Source organism: Phaethon aethereus (assembly GCF_964289735.1).
Source record: "Phaethon aethereus genome assembly, chromosome: 25".
Taxonomy (NCBI): domain Eukaryota; kingdom Metazoa; phylum Chordata; class Aves; order Phaethontiformes; family Phaethontidae; genus Phaethon; species Phaethon aethereus.
In genome coordinates this window covers 3708052-3730045 of record NC_138601.1, presented here as the reverse complement: position 1 = coordinate 3730045, position 21994 = coordinate 3708052, and the positions used below count along the sequence as shown (strand labels likewise).

The following is a 21994-nucleotide window of genomic DNA, read 5'->3' as shown; positions in this document are numbered from 1 at the left end:
TTTTTTACTGACTTATTTATTTTGCTCCTGGATTGAATTACACTGCCATAGATGCCCCAGGAGGATCGGACGGACAGGGAGACAAGGAGGAGTTTAGTTAGACCAGGGCTCTGGAAAGCTGGGAGCCCATTTCGCTAAGGAGAGCTTGTGTTGCCGAAGGCAGGGCGGTCCGGGGGACAGAAAAGCCAGTAGAGGCAGGGGCTGAAGAGCTGAGTTAGGACATCGATCGATTGATCGATCAATCAATCGACCGGGAGGAGAGGTGGGGAGCGGGGACCGATCAGCCGCCGGGCCAGAAGGTCACCGAGGCTCGTGGGCGCTGAAGGGGAGCGGAGGATGCAGGAGAAGACAGAGCATCGCTCTGCCACAGACCTGCCGAAGAGCTCTTCACCCATTTGGTAGCAGGAGAACAATTTTCAAATATTATACCTAAGTAATTAGTGATAATAATAAATAATTAAATCCAGCACTCAACGATTTAGAAGCTTCAAAAAGAATGTAGATACCTAAGGCACATATGTATAGCCTTTTTTTCTTTCTTTCTTTCTTTTTTTTTTTTTAAATAATTTAGCTTCCAGAGCTGCACCAGATCTCGGCAGTGCTGTGAAACCTCCACGTTTCCAGCTACTTTTGCCACCCTTTTAAGTTGGTGACTATTATTTTTCTTACTGAACTGCAAAAATGCAAATTAGAAACATTACAACCTGAGCTTGTCAAGCAATGTAATACGTCTAATCCTTCCTCCCTTCAAAAAATTCAACCCACTTCAAATACGTCAGAAGACTTCTGGAATTCACTCTTGAATTTACCTGATTTAGGCCCTTTAGGAGCAATTTTATGGATCCTGGCAGCTCTCTCAGATGTCTTACCTACATATACCCTTGTATTTTTGAAGGGGTCAACTCTCACATCTTGTTAACGTCATATGCAGTAGAATGGAGTTTATAAGTGATCATAAATGTTCATAGCATTTCCTTGAAAATCAAATATATCATTTTATAAACACAGTTATTAGGTTTGCTATTTTCAAGAAAGCGTTCAAAATGGACAATGTTTTTGAACATTATAATTTTAAAATACTGTTTCTGCTGTCTTTTCAATTCCTATAATGAAATCTGCCACATATTTCAGCTGCAATTGCTTACAAGCAAATGAAATTTCTCTATGATTTATTTTGTAATTCTGTGACTTGTTTGATAGCTACCATCATCTAATCTTTCAGATAAATGATGTGGGGTAGTGGCCCTGGGAGACACTAACAATGCGTTTTTACTCCAGAGAGTATTTTTTGTTCAATGGTTAGACTTTTACTTCCAAAACCAGACTCTGAATATAATTTCAATTACATCTGAAATCTATTTCAGCGAGTGTCTGACAAGAAGAACTGGGTAACAGTTCACTTAGTGGCACCCATCACAGAATTTGCCTGAATATGAAACTGTTTTATCTTAAAAAACAGAAATTGTTAAATTAGCAAAGAAAAAAAATAGAAGTTATATGCAAAGAGTGAGCACCTGTGGAACACCAGTAATAAATGATACCATTTATGATTCTGATCTTCAATTACATAACTGTAGAGGTTTATCTAACGACTTCCGTCCCTCCACGAGACCCGAGTCTGTCCCGTTATTATGTACATCTGCTTTAAATTATTCCGGATACACTTGAGTTATATTTGGAAAACGCCCTTGACCATTTCTGCATATCCCCCTGATCTCAGAATTAACGGAGGGTTTTTTTCATTAAGTCTTGTTTACAACAGGAAGGGTTTTCAAAAACTTTAACCAGTGAGGGACGAAGGCTACCCCAGAGGGATTGCTCTGATGTCTACTTCTGCTCCTCAGATACGGAGCAGTTCTGCGAGAGCATCGGAAAACGCTCCCACCAAGTTAACTCATGCCAAGTTAACTCACTTTGCCATAGACAAGTGGCAAAGTAAATATATTCTCCTTGTACATTGATAGCAAAGCCCTTTAGCTAACCAAAAACCTAACACTGAACTATGCGGGTGTTCAAACCGCGGCCCCGACTCGCGCCGTGCCCCGTGTTCTGCTCTGGCTCTGCTCGCTCTATCCAACCGCTCCTGCGAGAAACTGCAAGAAGTCCCATCACGAATTCCACTAAGTCAGTCTCTTGTACAAGTTCCACAGACTTTTCCTCTAAGAAGAATTTCAGACAAAAGAAATTCTCCTCTGCACCGCAGATAATACTGCTTCCCAACCAGTCCTTCCCACTGCCTTTGCTGATGATGTCCTTTAAAATCCCTTCAAGTAGATTGTCAGGAAGACAGTAATTTTTAATCAGAAACCATACTGAGCCAGCAATAGGGAGTAAATGTAATTTCAAGGTTATCACAAAATCCAATTCAATGCATTTCATGTTCTAGATTTTAAAAAAAACCCACAAAACCTTCTGCATGCACATTTGGGGATTCATCTTCCTGGACTTCAGCTCCCATTTTAGTACCCAAGAAAAGGGAATGGGGGAGAGGACATTCAGTGCACTGGTCTACATGAAAAAAGAAAAAGGCTACAATTATTATAAATATGAGCCTGGGTATGCGGAGCATTTCCTAAAAGTGGGATTACACTTAGATCCCTGAAAAGGTTCCTGAGCTCTAACACACCAAAGACAACATGACTGAGGCTTTTCCGCTGACGGAAAGCGGACACGCAATCTTTCCTTCCTTTGCGGTTTTGGCATTTTAGCTCTAAAACACGACCTGATCATAAACATGGGTCTATGCTCCCAGCTCTAAACATACAACCTCTCATCAAATACGGACTGATCAAAGGCCCTGACTCTTAAATAAAGTTGTTTCGTATTTATTTTTTAGCTCTTTGAACTGGCCTTTTATTCCAGACAGGTTTGAGGATGGTATCTTAACACTTTTGTTGATGCAGAAGGGTTTTTTAATACAATTCAGAATCAAAAAAGAACAAATGTTCCCTTCAAATAGTATTTGTTTGTTAAAATCTGAGCAAAACTTAAACAGCATTTTGCATATTTATTTTGCTATACTAGGGACATCGCATAGCATCTACCCAAATCATTTTTTTTTTAATTTCAGCAATAGGTTTTCAAAACCTCTCACATTCCCTCCTCTTACCATTTTTCACATCATAAACCTTATACAAATCTCAAAAACACACATTCTGCATCATGACTGTTAAAGAACCAGAAAAAAAACGAAAGGCAGTACAACACGACCAGCAGTAAAAGCTGGTTTATCTCTGCTACCAGGCAAGTTCAGTACCAAGTTTTCCTGTTGTGATGGAGTACGGATAAGTTCGCAGTACACACACAGTCGACTGGACGGTGGCACAACCTCAACCGAAGCTTAGAAAAATTCCCTCCTCCTGAACTTTTCGGGGTCACGCTAGCTGGAGCGGGACTTCGGCGAAGCGTGCAGCCCTCCGCGGCGCGGGTGTCCAGCCGAACCTCCGCAGGCAGCTGCGCCCACGGGCAGCCGCACCCCTGCTCACCCATGGCCAAACCAACCCCACTCAACTAACAGTGGCAAAAACAAAGGTGCTGGAATCCTTCAGAAATTTTCCACCACTGTATAAAATCAGTTTAGGTTTTCATCTGCAAAGACCATACTGATCTCCACCCTCAACAGCTAAAACAGTGGCAGAAGCTGCTGAAAATCCTTTTACCCCCAAGGCAGCATCCAGCCACAATTTCAGCATTTGAGGTTCTTGGGGAAGAAAAAAAAAATATGCTGAAGACGATTTTTACAAGTACCTTTTCTTCTCCAAAGATGGCTTTGCCAGGTCAAAACACAACTAGCTTATAACGACACATAACTTCAGCAAGGCAAATAACAATGTGATGTAGCCTTTAGCCACTGTTAAATGGGGGGTCGTGGGCTTATAATGGAGCAAGAAGAGACCACGACAGAATAAAGGCCTTGTCTTTACTAGATCTGATATATTAGCACATTCCCAAAACAATTTTTTTTTTTTTTTTAAAGCAGAAGTAATGGTGTGGCTTTCAGAGCGCTGCATGCTTTCACTTATGAGAAGCTCTCCATAGCATCACTGAAGTTCAAAGCAAATCAAACTAAATTATGACCTTCCCTTTTACAACACTGATGACAGTCTCTAAAACCTGCTGCCATCATATACCTAAATAAGATTTCAAAAGCATCGTTTGGATATAAAACCTACTACATAGATGTAAGCTTATTAGAATATTAAGCATAAAAACATTATTGGTTGATTCTTCCTTTCTATGTGATAAATTATTTGATCTATTAACAAAATCCCGCAAAGCTGAGATGCGGTACGTTCACACCACCAGAAGCGAACGGAGTGGGCATGCTATTATGTGGTGAAACTGCAAACTGAAGTACTCTTGGGTAATCCAGTACTGGGCTAAGATGCAGTAACTCCACCACTTCCAGTGCTCGCACGGACTTTTGTGGCCCTGTTTGAGGCTGTTCTAGTAGCAACTATAAAAGTAACAGTATTTTTCATGCTTTTCAATACTATTTTCAGACAGAGCCAACGTCTAGGGCTGGTGCTAAATAGCATCCCTTCAATCACAGAAAACCACAATCATTAAGGTTGGAAAAGACCTTTAAGACCATCAAGTCCAACCATCAACCCAACACCCCCATGCCCACTAAACCACGTCCCAAAGTGCCACGTCCACACGTTTTCTGAACACTTCCAGTGATGGTGACTCCACCACCGCCCTGGGCAGCTTGTTCCAAATGATTAGAGGGGGGAAAACCCTACCGTCCATTTGGACGAGATACATTTAAAACTTGTTGTTTCTCTAAAGCATAAACCATAGTGATGAAAATCTTACACCACTCAAAACTAAACCCGACCACACTGTCCTCACTGCGTGTTTACATTACACAGTGTGTGACCTGCAATTGCACCCATATAAATTTTTCCACCCAAATTATTCGGGTGGAAATACAACACTGAAGTTACCGAAATGGGGGAAGGCACAGGCGATGCAGGTAACCGCACACATCATGCCATCTCCTCTTGCCGGGCAAGTAAAATAGATGCCGAGAAGAGACGGGAGTAGAGCAGGGAGCCCAGGAACGCCGCGGTGCCTAGGAGACTTCTCCAGGCAGGCTCTGCCGGCAGCCAGCAGTGAAGAGCGGCATGAGAGACTTGCTCCAGATGCCAACACGTGCGGTGGCACGACACTTCCCCGGAGAGACGGGGACTTCCCACAGGAATACGTAGAAGAGCCAGAGGGGACTCAACTCAGAGAAAACAGAAATAAAGCAAGTAGAAGAGTCCAAGAGGAAGGCTACTACAGTCCAAAATTACAACAATTACAAACAAATTACAACAATTTTGGACCCTGCAATAAGTTATGGACCACTTGAGCAATTTGAAGATATGGTGGCATAATCGGTTCTTCCTAAGAAGGCTGTACTTGCAAACTGGCAGCGGGCCAAAATATTCCTATTTGGATTCAAAGCAATTATTTTTCAAGCAATTAGGAGTCAAATAATTAATGACATAAAACGTCAAAAAATCTGCCTAATAAAGTAGATCATCTATTGTGGTGCAGGAGGTTATGAGCAAATCTCCTTTCTTCAGTGTACAAGTGCAGCTGTGCTGCCCAAGAGGAAGGAACAGGCAGGACTGGGGGTAATACCGACGATCACAACAAATTACAGCAAGGGGAACAATATTCACGCTGGATAAGAATAAAGAAGTACTTGTTCTGCAGTCCTGAGGAGGGTTAGGAAGTCAAGGCAACTGGAGAGAGAGCAGAAGTAATGGTGTGGCTTCCAGAGCGCCGCATACTTTCACTTAGGAGCAGCTCTCCATAGCATCACTGAAGTTCAAGTACTTTTTGCATAGGACAAAAAAAAAGCATCCATTGGCCTCATGTACGCATTAAGACATGGGAACCAGGCTTATAAAAGAATTGAGCAGTTTTCTACAAATGCAACCACCCCTCCTTCTATTGTTAGAGCTGGTAAAGTGAATATTGAGGTTTTTGCCTCCATCATAAAGACCTGAAACAAAACAATAGTATCTCAAAACACTGTAGGAAAAAAAGAAGAAGAATTATTGGCCACTTCCTCTAGACTTAAAGTATTTGGGAATAAATATCTGAGACAGAAGGAAAAAGGGAAGATTAACCGGCACAACCATGACAAAGACCTCTTGCCACCATTGTTTTCTTCCTTTTTGCCTTGTTTAGCATCCCAGTATTTCCACTTACAAACAGGCATAAACGTAAGGCGAAGGCTAAGTTCAAATTAAACTCAGCCTAAAAAACTCCTAAAGAAATCAATAGCTCCAGGAGTTAAGATGGAAAATTAGATTTGTGTAAAGACATCAACAGCATTTCAAGCAGGAGCCCAAAGACAACTAGGACAGCACTGTCACAGACAGGTCAGGGCCACCATCGCCCTGGGACCCTCAGATGCTGCCCCAGTAGCTAACACCGAACACGTGCTGACGCAACCGCTAATTCAGCCTGACAGATGCCGAGTAGAAATAGAACTACCACAAGATGAACAAAGTTGAAATTATTTCCCAGATCTAATTTGACAGGTAGAATCTTCCCCAAATTGGAAGTATTGAAGAGTTTTTTCTTAAAAAAAAAAAAAAAAAAAAGAAAATCTGGGGACAATGGTTTAGTTTTGGCTAGAATTTATAATTCTAAAATGCGAGTGCAGACCAGTGCTCCCGTGACACTTCATGAAGACATTGAGAAACACCAGTGTCTTTAGCAACAAGCGAGCAGCACTGCTGGGACTTCACAAGGCACATTTTACCAATTCTGTCAGCAATAAATTGAGATCCTGAAGGTGGAGAAATGGCTGAAGATTTCAGCAGGATGACACTGTCAGTAGATGCCTTTGATGACCAAGCATAATAAATAGGCCAAAAGAAATTAAGCAGAAGGCAAGCAAGGAGACAGATTTGTTACCTGTTCCCTATAGAGGGGGAAAAAAAACCAAACCCAGCTCTAACTTTTCAATATGAATGATTTTTTGGTCTGAGACAGGATACTTCGTACCTTTGCAAAATACATTAGGTTAGAGATAAATCAATGTCCTGTTATCTAAGCCAGAACTGAAGTTGCTTCAGACCGAAATTCTAGGTAAGTTATTAGAAGGTCCAGTGACTCTGGCGAAAGATACGGTGGCATGTTTCGTTGTTAGCCGTGTCTTTGTCCCATCCCCAATGGGTAATTTTGTTTTACAGATGGACATGTTAGGCCACCAAGGAGTTGAAGATGGACCCATTTGCAGATGAGGTGGTAAGAGAGCATTTGAGCGTGCAAGGACTACTGGGACAGTGATGGAGGTCTGCACTGGGCTGAGGGTCCAAGACCTGCAGTCGTTCCACGTACATCACCTGCTGGAACAGTCCCTGAACTTACCTAATCCTCAATTTTTCTTTCAGCCAAAGCACAATGTTGAACACCCAAAGACAGCTACGTCGCATAGATGGTCATCATCGGAATACAATCCCAGAGCAACAAACAGTGACCTACGCCAGGATTGAAGACAAACCCTACACATCAGCTTCCCAACACAACTCATTCCTGACTGATCCACATAACTCAAAGTACCTTGCTTCAAAGACCATCATGCTTTTGCAGCCATATTGCCTGAGCTGTGACATTTGGGAGCATCAGTGCAGGCTGCCCTTGTTTTTCAAAATAATACACTAGAAGAAGAAACTCCTGTGCCAAGAGTCACTCATTCAACAAGTCTGACCTTGTCTGACATTGTCCATCAGCAATGGAAAGGGTAAGCACACAGTACAGGGAAGGTCTCTGATGCTCCATCCATACAAGAAAGTCTCATACCAAGTGCCCAGTCACATCTGCTCAGACGTGGAAGCAAAGGAAGCTTTACACTGATCCTTGTAGGCCCATCACTGACAGTTTCAACATCAACAGGGTTGGTTTGCTTGTGGACATATTTACTCATTGGCAAGACAGAAAGCTATAAATATTCATAAGTATTAGCACAAAAAAGTTACCAACAGGCCAACTGAAAGCAAGCACTCCTGCTTGACGAGGCAAAACAACTCGTTAAGACTCCCCGGGATCCATCCGGACAGGCAGCCAAAGGCACCAGGCTGCAGGAAATTCCGCTGCTAAAGTATCTGATGTGAAACACACTTCAGGGGCCATCTAGGTTACATGTTTTGGCAGTAGCCACAACACTTCAAAGTTGGACACTTCTTCACATAACAGAATTTGGATCACTTAAAGCCTTTTCCCCCACTTCTTCCCTTTTTATTTTTCCTCCAGAGGGATGAAAGTAAAACCTAGTTTGTAAAGGGAAGTTGGTTGTTAATAGATCTCATTAGGAAGCTTCACGAATACCATGTTCTCTGAAATAAATTTAACAGTTAAAACATGGCAACAGGATATGGAATTTGTGTTATTTTCAGTTCTTCTCTTGAGCATCTCCTCTTTGACAAGAAGTTTCAATAAATCCTGAATTGTAAACCCAGCTACTGTTCTCCAAGCTGCAACTTTCAGTTTGCAGCAAACCCAACTGTACCTAGTGGCAAGTGGTCTATGGCTAATCCCAAACAGAGATAGATCTGAAACTCTAAAAACGTCTCCATTACTCCTCTCTCAGAATGAGAATTTCAGACTAGGGTGGGGGTTGTTTTGTTTTATTTTGGGAGGGTAAGTTTTGGCTGGTTAATCCAGAAACTTATTCTGAAGCTGTTTCCATCTCTCAGTACGGCAAAAGGAACCAGCGCTGCCCTCCCGAGAGAAGCGTGAAAAAAGTCAATCGCTTCCATAGCGACCAACGGACCGAACTGCCACAACTCCTCTGCAATTAGGGCTGATCACAACGATTTCCCATTCCCTTCAGGTCAGTGGGCTTGATAGCGCTGGGACAACCACAAGATTCAACAGTAAAACCGTCTGTCAGGCCGTGGATGGTTTGATTATTCCCTTGCCTTCCTCCCAATTCATCACTGTCCAATATGACACAGGTTGGGCGAGGATCCTGCTGGCTGAATTTGTTTGGGATTTTGGGGGGGGGGGGGTTCACTCATTGCCTGTATTTTCACCATGAAAAATCAGAGTACAACGCTGTTTCGCATATTCCCTGCTAAATGGCTTTTTCTAACACCTGACACATGTTCTGTTGTGGTTAAGAGTGTGCTTTGTGTAAAATGAAAAATACACATTTTACATGATGAAAAGAAAGAAGCAGCAGCAGCAAGCAGATGTCAACCTCAACGATCCTTTAACCAAAGAAAGAGAAAAAGGAGCGATGAGATGAACATAAACGATGCTGTGATGGTAAATCACCCTTCGTTGTCCGTGGCGGCGGCGCCGCTGCGGTACCTAACTCAATTAGGGATGGAAACAGATGCCTGCCAGCCTAATGTGGAACAAGCAAACATCCCTTGACCAGACATTTAAGATTTGTGTCCCAAAATTTCTGAAGAAGAATTTAATCAAATTAAAAGATAATGTCATAACATACTTAGCCTTTGAAACATAATGGCAAGGCAGTAAATCACACAAAATGCAACTGCAAACATTGATCTAAGGCAAAAGGCAATTACCTGAAAGCACCATCCATCTCAGACTATTTCCAATAGGTTTCCTGAGCACTTACAAGTCAAACCATGTTTTAGTTGGCATGCTAAAACCAAAAAAGCAGTTCAAAGAACGATGCCCCTCGTGATACACAACTAAGCAGAACCAAGAAGGCAGGACACCGTTCCCTACACAAGCAGTGCCACTAGGCAGAAGGAGTGAGGTGTGATCAATCTGGGGAAAAAAAAAATTACGTTGTGAAACACCAGACCGTTACAGAAAAGGTTAAACAGTTGAAAAACAGAGGTTTGAAGGTCAACTCCTGCTCTTCCATGTTATCCCCCGTAAAGAGCGATGATGGCCAGATGTCATCCCCAAGCTGTCCCAGACTTAGAAAGTTTGACAAGAAGGAAAATGCAAACGTCTCTGCCAAGCAGTGCCTGCAGGATCGCACCAGAGACAGCGAGGAAGGATGGATGAAAGTCCTTTCAGAGCCTCCTCATAAAGTCACCACTAGGTCAAGAAACAAGGAACAACTCCTTCTCCACAAGAGACGCTCCAAGTCAAAAAGAGCCTGACTGAACTCTATATGACCACTGCAATCACAAACTTTTACAGAAATATAATTCTGACAGAAATGGGTTTCACAAAGCCAGGGTCAATTTCTGCTTTCACTTAAATAGATTAAATTCATCTTAGAGAGTTTAATGGCCTTCTTTGGCAAAACAAATAACGTAATTTAAAAAAAAAAAAAAAAACCAAGCTTAAAGCTTTACTATGTCCTTGCTATTAGAACTTCCCTCAAAAGACGGCAGCCACCTAGTTCTTCTTTCTCCTTCCTCAAAGTTAAAATGTCCAGAGCGCATCACCTCGTACAGTGATTCATGCTGCAAGATGTCAAAAGCAATAATTCCCCGCAGCAGCATGAGAGGCCGAGTGACAGAAAGGTGGTTGCTCAGGAAACCATCTCCCTGGAATGTGCTAAAATTCACCTGAAGCCTTCAAATAAACATTTTAGCATTGAGCAAAATTTCATCTCTAGGCATCTCAAATTGAAATAATCATTTCTATATGCAGAGTAGATAATGTTCTCTCCTCATTGCTCTTTAGTGTTTTAAACTGCCTTTAAGTGTATAATTAATTACATTACTTGTCAGGGATCACTTTACAAACCACTCCACCTCCACTCAATTGCTAGGCTCTAGCGTACCTTCAGCCTTATTTTTTTACCTTCTTTCAGCTCTTATCATCATTCCTGAAGACACTCGGGATTTAACACTGTGTGCTCACACCCTTCACAGGATGCTCAGGCTTTAGAAGAGGGATAAAATAAGCCTAACACTGAAGAAAGCAGTTGTATTTCCTTGGAAAACCCATTCCAGGCAGTGCCTGCAGGCTTTGCTGCAGTCCACAGCAGAACTCGGCCCCTCTTCCTCCACCTTCCCCTCAGGAGCTGGATGCTACACTCAGACTCAAAGTCCTTTGGTCCCTATGAGTTGTCCAGATCCTTGCCCTTTCTTTTCTTCTTTACGCAAGGATCCTTCCCCAGCCACCTACTTCTTTCCAAGGTCTCATCTCCCAAGTCCCTTTAATCCAGCCTTCCAGCCCAGCAAAACCACCAGCCCTCGTGCTGCCGCTTGTTCCGCAGCAGGAACCATAAATCCAGGCGGGTAAAGCATAATCCATTTCCACCGCAGAAGAGCGAACATCCACGGGGCGGCAGCTCGCCAGCGCCTCGCCGCAGCATCGCAAGAAGAAAACTGTGCGTGCCACAAACCGCCATCGATGAGGAGCCCCAGAAAGCCTTCCCCGGCAGATCTCTCCGTTCGCTCCCACGCTGCGAACGTGAACCCGGCTCCCGAAGCCGCAGTCCCTGGGCCGGCGCAAACGCAGGCGTCCCCGCTAGACGAGGTCCTGGGCGCCAAGCCAGCAGGGGCACGACGGCGAGAGGGGCTCGCCAGCAGCGCCCTTGCCGCGCGCGTTTCGGCAACCTGAAGCGACGCGAGACCCCTCTTCTGAAGTTTCTACCTCTCCCCCAAGTTCGTGCCATTCACTAGCACGCACTATGGCAACCCTCTTACTTTTTTTCCTTCCTTAATGATGCTTCATGTTTCTTTAATGATACTTCAAGGCAGTAGGAAACTCCACTTTTCCTTTCAGATCTACACTATCAGCAAGAGGAGGAGGTCAAAAAGCAAAAAACCCAAACCCAAAACTCCCAAACCCCACAGATGCCACTGTTGGAGCACGCTCCTGGGCTTGGCAGGAGCCCTTCAAAACAGCCTGGCAAGCCAGGCTGGGGCAGCGGGGAGAGACACACATGCAAGCATGCCTGCAAGACGTAACGCAAGACATGGGAATGTGGAATTTATGCTTTTTAAGCCAAATTTACAATGCCGTTATAATTCTCTGCGGATGCAATCGTAATAAGTTTGTAATTATTAACAATTATAAACATGACAGTAGAAGCTATTTAGTCAGAAGAAGAAAGGGCTGCAACAGCAAAATTTTAATTGTAATTCATGATGACTGAAAAAGAAGGAGCACTTTTCACAGCAACTATGGCCTCAAAGGATGCACTTCCAAGCACAGGGACTGTCTTTTTTTTTCCTAAGACAACTCCTCTTTCCAACACAATACATTCAAGAAAACCCACATTCAAAATCTGGACAACATTCAATTAATTCCTCCAGTAGTGAATACTCTGTAAGCTCAGCATCCACAGAAATAAACAATACCCCGATTTCAGAGACTCATTTATTAATATGACCTTTTCTACTGTAGCTATAGATGTAAGAGGAAGATGTCACATATTTACATGCCATTTCAAAACACTCGACATCTTTTTACCCCATCCAAGGCCTATGATGAATATGGATCCCTTCGGTTCGTAAACCAGGGAAAGCCAGGGGAGGAAACCGCAGAATTCAGCAAAAAATCCACTGAAACACTTGCTGCTGCTTTAAGACAGCGCCGGTCCCAGCCTCCTCCGAGGGCAGCACCTCCGCAGCCTCCAGCCCTCCCCAGGTTGCTACTTCCAAGTTAGGAAGAATCTGGGAAATGATACCGAGCTGGCGGCGAGATGCAGCTATATAAAGATTTAACGGCACGCACACATCTGCACGAGGTCTGTCTGGGCTTGAAGGTATTTATGCAACTGCCTGCCCGGACACCCAGATGCGTACGCGGTTAAGCCAGGGAGGGGCACGACCCACGTCTATTTATGTTTCAACCAGAGGCCTCTAGCAAGATATATACTTTTAAAAGCAATTACTACAGGATACATAAATTAGAAGATATTTCTTTAAAAAAAAAACCCAAAAAACCACAAACAAAACCAAACAGCAATATTCTTGGATGCAGGTAAACAAGATCCCATAGTTTTGCATCAGTTGATTTAATGACATTTCTGAAATGTGGTTTTACTCCAGCCTCCCTGAAGACCAGCATTAAAAATTAAATTTGAAGTAGTAAGTTTATTGGATCATTTTTATCTTCTCGAAAGTAACTCTCTCTACATCTTCTAAATTATTCTGAGGGGAGAGTGGCCACACACAAAATTGCAAGTAACAAACATAAACGGGTATCAATTAGAAACTAATACTTATTCAAGTTTCCAAGTCAACGAAACTTGGCTGGGGAAGGTCCAATCAACCATCTAGTAAAAGGAGCTGTGCTACATTTAAAAATACTTCTGGGCTGGAATTGCCTGTTCTCCCTCTTTTAACGCAGAGCCTTCGCATGCAGCTTACCGGGGCAGTATGCATCAACGTCCAGTTTCTGTGCTGAAGAAAGTGTTGGGGAGCCAAGCTCAGACTCTGGGATTCGAGGGCTCTCAACAAACTTTGCTTTCCTCAAAGGGGCTAAGGAGAAGGAGGGGGAGAGAGAAAGAGAGGTCATGAGTAAGGGAAATAGCAAGCAACAGATGGAAGCACTTAACTAAACGACACTGTCAGACTCATATCAGGTTACCCCCTTTTTTTTTTTTTGCCAGGAAAAAAAAATTATCTGCATTCTTTACAAAGGAGATGGCTCTTGTTAAAACTTTCAAACTGTACAGTCTTAATTTAAAGTGTGCGAGTACCGAGGCACATTCTTGATACTCTTAAACACTTCCTTTTTTCCAACTTTGTTAAATTTTTTTAATTTTTTTAATAGGAAGCAAACGGGCCTGGATTCAGCAACCGTAGAAAAGCTACGATCATAGTGAGGTACACAGAGCCCATCAGGGTTTAAGATACTTAACTATAAATATCGAAAATGAACACACAAATTATGTGTTCAGTAACTGTTTCCTTTGAACATAAAATTTCAAATTCAAAATGTTCTGAATGTCTGACCATTTTGGTGGTTTCAACACAAAAGATTAAAGTTAATGCTGCCCAAGACAAAAAATGAGCACTCCACTGTTATCCTTGCAAATCCAGAAAAGATTCAAAAGAATTAAATAAAGAACAGGGAAAAGGTAAAACTGTCTGTAACAAACCTGCATTGACTACTAGTGCTAGAGAAATGGGATTGTTCTGCATGTTTTAACACTCTGAATCCTAAAAGACACGAAGTTCTGCGCAACATTCGTTTGTAATGAAAGAATTGTTACAACACTTTTATTAGTAAAAGTTTTAAAACTTTTATTTTCTGTATAAAATATAGAAATATTTCTATATACCTAGAAATATTTCTATATAAAATATATTTTATAAACTTTTCTCTACCAGTCAGAGAAATAGAACTAGCGAATAAGTTATATGCAGAGATTATTATATTACAGTTCAAAGTTAAACTCACATGCCCACTAAAGTGAAAGGCTAATTTGAAAAGCCACTGCAGAGACGGCACCGGGGGTCAGCATGCTGCACGCCTCTGGGATTCTCAGCGTCACGGTCTCGATCTACATCATTTATATTTATTGTTCTCTGTCCTGCAAATCAAATTCGGGATCTGAAACTAAAGATGGGGACGACGACACAGGGTTGTTCGCGTGCATCTCCTGTAATAAAAGCTCAACGGGTCAAGCGACGACCCCTGAGGCAGCAACAAATCTCGCGCGTGGAAGGAGGGCGGCCGGCGCGGCCGGCCCTGCGGCTGGGAAAGGCGTCGCGGTTCTGGCGATGAGGAATCGGAAAGGCTGCGCACACCTCACGCGCTCGGAGCCGGAAGATTAGCCATCACGGGAGTTTTTAAAAGAAGGGCGGGGAAAACAGAGATAAAGATTAGGGTATGTGTTTTCAACAGAAAGTCCCTGTGGGGCAGAATATAGGCAAGGAGTCAGACACCCACCCGCCCCGTAACAAACCGGGTGCTACAGACCCTCCTGACTCTGTCCCCTAATGATCCACCCCAGGAGACCTGATCTGATCAGGCTACCATCTTGCACGAGAAAATCCTGGATGAATACTGGCCATATTTACAGCACATTCCCCTCCCGAGCCCCCGGGGCCAGTAACACGAGCCGAGCCGGGCAAGAGGAATGCGAGAGGGGCCGACGGGCGATAAGGGCAGCTCGAAGCCCCCTCCTCCCCCCGGACCCACCGCCGTCCCACAGGCACGTGAAGGATGTGCTCCAGGAGCCGGCGCAGGGATGCGCAGCCCAGCTCAGACGCACAACCCGATGCTAAATGCCACAAGCCAGTACTCAATTCTACTAAAAAAACCAGCCCCCCCGCCACGCACACACAAGCACCCCATCAGCTTGCAATTCGGCCAAACCAGTGAAAAAATCATTCACCGTAACGATCTTGTGCCAGATACTGATGTAATGAAAACACGTAAATAGTGAGAAGATTATTACTATGACATGAAAATTGTTTAGAATAATAATTCTGCACGGGCCAAACTGCTAATATTTCATTGGTAATTGCAGTTTTAACAAATATGTTTACTTCAAATGTTTTACCACAGCCCCAGTAACAGTCATTTTTATAAGATATATATTAGAAATTGCTCACCTTTTGTTTCTTTATCATTTCTGGCTAACCCTAGAACCGTAAATCACCCAACGCGACACTTGGCAGTGCTCATTTTGTTCTGAAATACAGAACAAACACGGTTTTCATAGTTTGAGAGATGTTAATGACTGCAATGGGATTGTCACCAGAAGGTTCTGCACTAAAGATTATTTGAGTTACTAACCCAAAGAGGAAGAAGAAATTTAAAAAAGAGAGGGCTGATGCTACCGACTACGCCGCTTTCTGGGAGGACTCAGAAGTCTTCAGAAGACGCAGAACCTGCATGTTTCCACGGTTCAGCACCTAAGGGGTCAGATCCCATCCGTAAGGAATGGATACGGCAGCCTTGCCACTTCAGCGTGGGTTGTATTTCTGCATCTCTGCTGGATCTTCTCTATTCCTCACTGAGGAGCCGACCCTAGCTGCCATTGTTCACCCGATTAATTCCTGCCTTCTCCAAACAACTGACCTACGACAGCAGAAGGGATCAGCTCGTGGATTCAATGAGCTGATCCACTGATTTTTTTATGAGGACAACAAAGAACTTCATATTAACAAGAAGATGAATTCTCACTGTACTGCAAGTTTAGTCATACATGCCATTTTACAGGATTTATGTTTTTATTCCCTAAAAAGCATGACTTCAGTCTTGAAAACGCACGTTACCACCAGCCAAGATAACGCTATGTCAACATGACTTAAAGACAACAGTTTACTTTAAAAGGCTTGAGTCAATATGACCTTCTCAGTGTGACTGCAGATCAGGAAAAAGCCACAGAGCAACAGTTTCTTTGATTTCAGATATTCTGAACCTGAAAAAGTCAAAAAGCCCTCCTAACTCATATGTAACCTGATTACGTGAAAGGAGGATTTTCACGTAGAAGAATTAAGCACTCCTGACTCCTGTCTGAATGAAGATTATCCTGACAGATTCATACTTGGGCATTAGTCTTCTACTGGAATAGCAATAAATATCAAATGGAAATGCCATAAATTCAGAAATCTGTTTTGCCATTTTTTAGCCAAATGTTAAAGGATAACATTGATCTTTTTATGGAAGCGACTTTCCATGCACAAGTTTGCCTAGGTCCTGAACATCCTCCCATGAGCACAGGCAAATCTTATGATCGCAGTCTCAGGATGAGCGTTTGGCACATATTATAAAAACTAACAAAAGCATGAAAAAATTATTTGAAATATTCTATACCTGCCTCTGTCCCTTAGGCGTCCTATTTCTGTAGGATTTTCTGTAGAAAACAGACCAACTCTAGGCATTAAACAGCATCGAAATAGCCCTTCCTGTCACACAACTGCATTTTTTTGAGCACAGAACAGTGTTTCTTCCAAAAATACGGAGGAAAGAAAGTATTTGCAATAACCAGTTATAAAAATATAATGAATTAAGTGAAGGGGTCAGTAGTTGGTAACGCTGTCTTTCTAGAACTGCAAAATGCACACTGAATTCAGAAAAACATTCCGATTACAAGCAGCCTGCAGTCACAGGCCCGTCCCTCACGTCCCACCGGCCCAGGAGCTGACGGCAGCAGCCCGTGCTGTACGTACGCTCAACGGGCCGGTCCTGTTCCCAAGGGCTCAATGACAAACATAATATTGGCATCATGTAGGAACTGACTTGCTACTACTAATGTCGGAACTCAAATTTAAATAGCTAGAGAAGTTACTTAAAACAAATACGGCACATTTCTGGGGCTGGTTCCTGCAGTTCTTAGCGAGATTAATCCCCATCGGTATCCAAGCCAGTAGAGCAAAACTGAATATCCTTCCTTCAGTACAAATAAAATTCTCATTTGACTTTGACAGCAACTCTTCCTGTGCAAGGAAAGCAATGGTAATTCTAGGGTAGGAATTAACCATGTAATGCAAAACAATTACCATGGCAAGCATTCAGAAAGTTTAATTAGATGGCTAAGTTATGACACACTCTGCAGCAGGTGGTCTATCTTCCAGTGGGGACAAAGATATAAATTATTTGCTCTTGGTCTTCATGCTAATTCTCTTTAATATCCACACAGACATTGTAAATACAATGTTGTCGCCAATGACTGAATCCCAGTCTTCAAAACAGACAGGAGGCTAAACTAATTTTAAAATTGTATATAACGCATTTTGGGGGAAAATACATATTTGAGAGAAACTGCCCTTCTAAAAAGGAAGAATTCTCTTATCTGGTTTCAGGACTGCCTGTTAACTATTATCCCGCACGCGGCTTCTTACACTAGAAGAGCCATACAATGGAGGAAAATAAAACACAAAGACCTGCTGAGCACCACCAACGCTTCTTCATCAGCGATGGGAGACACTCCATATTCTTACCTCTGATGACAGAAGAGAAATAACCTTGTCACCTCACTCTACAGCTAGGTGTGAATGAAAAAGCATACATAAGCAAACAGGTATTCAGAATAGATGCACGGGAACGCAATAAAGCCCTGTTAAACTAACACTAGAGACAATGTTTTATTAGAAGCTGCAATGTCAACCAGCCTGCAGATCGGCTTTTTAAGAGCCTCTTTAAAAACAGAGATTCAGAGTATTTAGAAGGAATGTCCACCTGAGAAACGGAAACTGTGAGCCCAATTTATAATATTCCTCAAACTCGTATGCCCACAGTAGTTATTCCTGAAGATCTCATTCCAGAGCCTGGAATGAGCAGTACGGGCGAGTCGTGCGGCCCCTCCGACACAGATAACTCTTCAAACGTCAGGAGCTGCTGACGGTTCGTCCTTTTGTACATCTGGCTGGAGCACTGGGATCAATTCTGGTGCTGCTTTGAACACCACCAAGAATCTAATCCGCTACCAAATAAAAATAAACTGAAGAAAAAACAAGATGTGTTTATTCTTTCAGAGTGATAATTTTATCTCTATCAGCATTGCGCTCTAGTTCAGCCTACTGAGCTTCCTAATTCTATTGCATCTTCCACATCATCATTTCATGGTCGCATCATTGATAAAGGAGTTAGTTTTTTAATTAGAAAAAGGTATTCTTTAGATTAAAAGGCATTGATAAAAGAAAATTCTTATGGATTAGCAAAAGGCTTCATCTACTAAATTCCCTTTCAGGTCTGAAAGGAATGTTTCACTAAAAAAAAAGGATCATTAACATCTAATGAGCAGATGGGCAAAGCGTTGTTCCAGGCAGTAATTTCAGTAGATCTGAACTCATTCCATGGTTTGACTACGATCTTATATACCTATACTTTGTGTGTGTGTATACACCCATACAAGATACAAAAGGAACCCATCTATCAACGGACAAAGATGATGCTGGAGGAAACACGGACTCTTCTTCCATAGGATGAATGGTGGCTTGACCACCCCAGGGCACCCGGGAGCCTCTCCTTGTATCAGCGCCTTACAAGCCTTAGAGGAATGTACATTACGGTGCCCGGAACCGCGTTAACGCAAACCACTACAGCTTGCCGTTACACAGACTCGCACGCTCCTTCGTTATAAATACAAACACAGCGTGGCCACACGCCTGAATTCTCCCGACTCGCTCCTACGGGGCAGGTCCTGAGCAGAGTCCAGCCAAGAAGTTCGGCTCAAAACCGCCTTTTCTCCCCAGTTTTGTCCTCTCCCCGCCTTACGCACACAAGTACAGCTGAATTTCAGCTATGCTTTGAGCATTCCTCTGCCAGAAGAGGATGAACGAATGAATTTTGCTATCTTTTTGTAAAAATGCTGGATTTATCCCAGGCTAACGACATGAAAGAGTGCCACGAATGCTGAAAACAAGTGAACTGCTCTGTGTTTACTGCACGCTCACCTCTCGTGACTGGTTCAGCTGAAGAGGAGCTGAATTTTGCGCTCAAATATTGTATCTGTACAACTTTAAGCACAACATCATCGTACAAACTCTGTACGGAGAGAAAGCAATCCCCCGAAGGCACGAGCTTTTAGAAAATCCTGCCAGAGTTAGGCTGTGATGGGAAGAGCCAACTTCAGAAAACTGGTATTCAAAGAGACTAAAAGTAGGTGCTTTGCGCATCATCCCTTCCCCATCTTTAGTTAATAACGACGGCCGCCGTGCCAAGGGCTGATTCACGTGCTGGAAGCTGCCCAACGGCTACGTAATGCTGCGGAGAGTAGACTTTATTGAAGTCTCCCTCGTACTAAAATGTTTTAAGTGCTGCAGTGCTATTGATCCACGGAGCTCCTGGAACAAATAACTGTCAGATTCAACACAGCTGGACTACACCCAAAACACGAGAGACGTAGCTTTCGGTGCCGCCTCTGATCCCAAATGACTCTTTTATTTTGCTGAGCTAAGAGCCGTAAAAAGAAAAAAGTACAGACCACATGATTATTGTTGCTGTGGCACTAATATACCAGCTATGTGCAACTGGGATTTTTAGGTATAAATTGAAAGAAAAAATCATTAAAATTAAAACAGCGAAATTACAGGTTAAGATCTTTCTTTAGATAATCCAGCATTATTTTACAGAAACCATTGTGTAACAGGAACAGTTTTTTCCCTTTTGTTATTTAAGAGTATAAAAGCTTTTTTAATTACATTTTAAAGCCTCTCTCCTTTCACCACTGTTATCGCAGCATCGTGGGTAGGGCAGAACATACAAGTAGTGAGAACAATGTGTTGTCTGGAAACATCATACTCGTTCCAAAACTTTCAGAAAACGTGTTTAGTTTAGGAGATAAGGTCCTGAAACAAGAAAATTGAAGGAAACAAAGGTGGAAAGAGGAACAGAGCAAAAAAAGCAGGAAGAGAGTCCAGCGAGCTGGTAATGGAAGAACAGCTTCTCCAAGGGAAAGGAGAGTTAAAATAAGCAACTATCAAAAACCATCTTAATTTAAATATTCTTCTTGAAACTCTAAGAAGTCTGTAACATGAAGGTTTTGCATATTACTGCTTCCGAAAATGTTTTTTCTAAAAATGAGGAATAACCTTCTCTGGAAGAGTGGATTCTGTGATCCTGTGGGACCACAGAGACCTACTGGAAAATTATGTCACCCTCTCTGTCTCTCTCCAGATTAAAAGTTCTGTACAAGGCACAGAAAAAACTATCGAGCCATAGAAGTAACGTTATAAAAAAGATAAGCATTATTAAAAAGATGTTCAATGACATCAGAAAGGAATAAGTCTTCTAGAAAAGGATTTTAATCAAACCAAACTATAACTCATCTTACTTGAATTACTACAACCTCTCCCAAATAAAAAAAAATAATTGATCAAAATCACCTGCTGTATGAATAGGCACCCCTAATCAATTTTCAAGGGAGAAAATAACTTAGTTTTGAAACACTTACATGTATTTCAAATACGTAGAGAATAAAATAATACAGATTCTGTGTGAAGTGATCAATAATGGCTAGTACAACAATGTTTGCAAGAAATTTATGTATTCAGAAAGAAAATAATTTTGCCTAAAATACTAACCTGTATGCACTCTGCATTTCCAGAAAGAACTTTAGCTCAATTTCCATTTTGCTTATTACTATGCAACTATTTTCTGTCATTTAGAGCAAATGGAATAGCAATTTGTTATCAAACTTATCACTGCTGGAGACAACAGACTGCAAACCAGCCCTCTCCTGGGTCAGCCCAAATGTTTTAGTTTTAGGTTAGACCAGGCAGAGCATCCCAGCATGAATCTGTTGAGCAGCTGTTGCCTAGAATACTCTGGCAAGCCTTTAGGAAGAAAGTTGCTCCTTAATGATCGCAGAAAGAAAAAAAACCCTCTCTCTTTCTCTGTAGATAAGTTTATTTCCAATGTGGGCTGCCAAAAAGTCTTTATCCCCGTAGGGGAGACAGCTTTGAGGAGAAGCAAGTTATTTAATTAACATATAGACATGGCAGGAGGAGGATATGGTACTTTCATCTTTCCATTCAAACTTGTCAAATTGGTTTTGACTCCTCGGAGCTGTGTCACAGTAGTAGACTTCCCCACATCATTTCCCATCTAGAATTCTTCCTTTCAGCATCTTCTGAAGTCTTTTAAAATTGAGTCTTTTAGTAGAAATTCCTCATGTTGACTCAAGGTAGAAACTTGTGTATAAGAGGAGGAGGATGGAAGAAGACAAAGGAAGTCAGCATCACTTGCTCCAGCTTTCTAAATCATCTTGTTATGAAAATGGGCAATTCATCCACTGACTTTTTGCATAGATTTCTGGCGCAGTCAGTTTTCCTTTTCAAGTTTCAGACTTTGGTTATACTACGACAAACCAGAGTGAAAGAAGACCTGGAACTACACGATGAAATCATGTCATCAAAATTTTAAGCCTATGTATATTCTGCTTAAACACCCAAAGAACCCTCCCAAATGGCAGCAATGGGACGGGGCAGAGCTGAAGGGGAAAGTGTTCCTCACCCCCCTCATATCCCTTTTCCCAACAGTTTTATTTCATTAAATGTTAAATTTAAAACAGATGAGAGGAGAATGCAACAAAACATGAGTGCTGAATCGTGTTATTCCCATTTAATCTCCTACTATCCTGGAGTTGTTCTTTCAGCAATTCAGTGACTCAAATATTGCACTAGCAGTA

At 42.3% G+C, this 21994-nt stretch overlaps 1 protein-coding gene across 3 annotated transcripts in view; it reads right to left on the bottom strand.

The window, feature by feature from the left end:
• The window catches only part of TANC2 (tetratricopeptide repeat, ankyrin repeat and coiled-coil containing 2), a gene marked incomplete at both ends in the record, with an annotated part of 209210 nt that overhangs the window by 112325 nt on the left and 74891 nt on the right, over nt 1-21994 (bottom strand). The window contains one exon of one of the 3 annotated variants that reach the window (XM_082010630.1): nt 13275-13385. The exons of the other annotated variants lie outside the window; for them this stretch is intronic. Coding sequence (XP_081866756.1) covers nt 13275-13385 — 111 coding nt within the window. The remainder of the gene's footprint in view (nt 1-13274; nt 13386-21994) is intronic. 3 annotated transcript variants of the gene reach the window in all.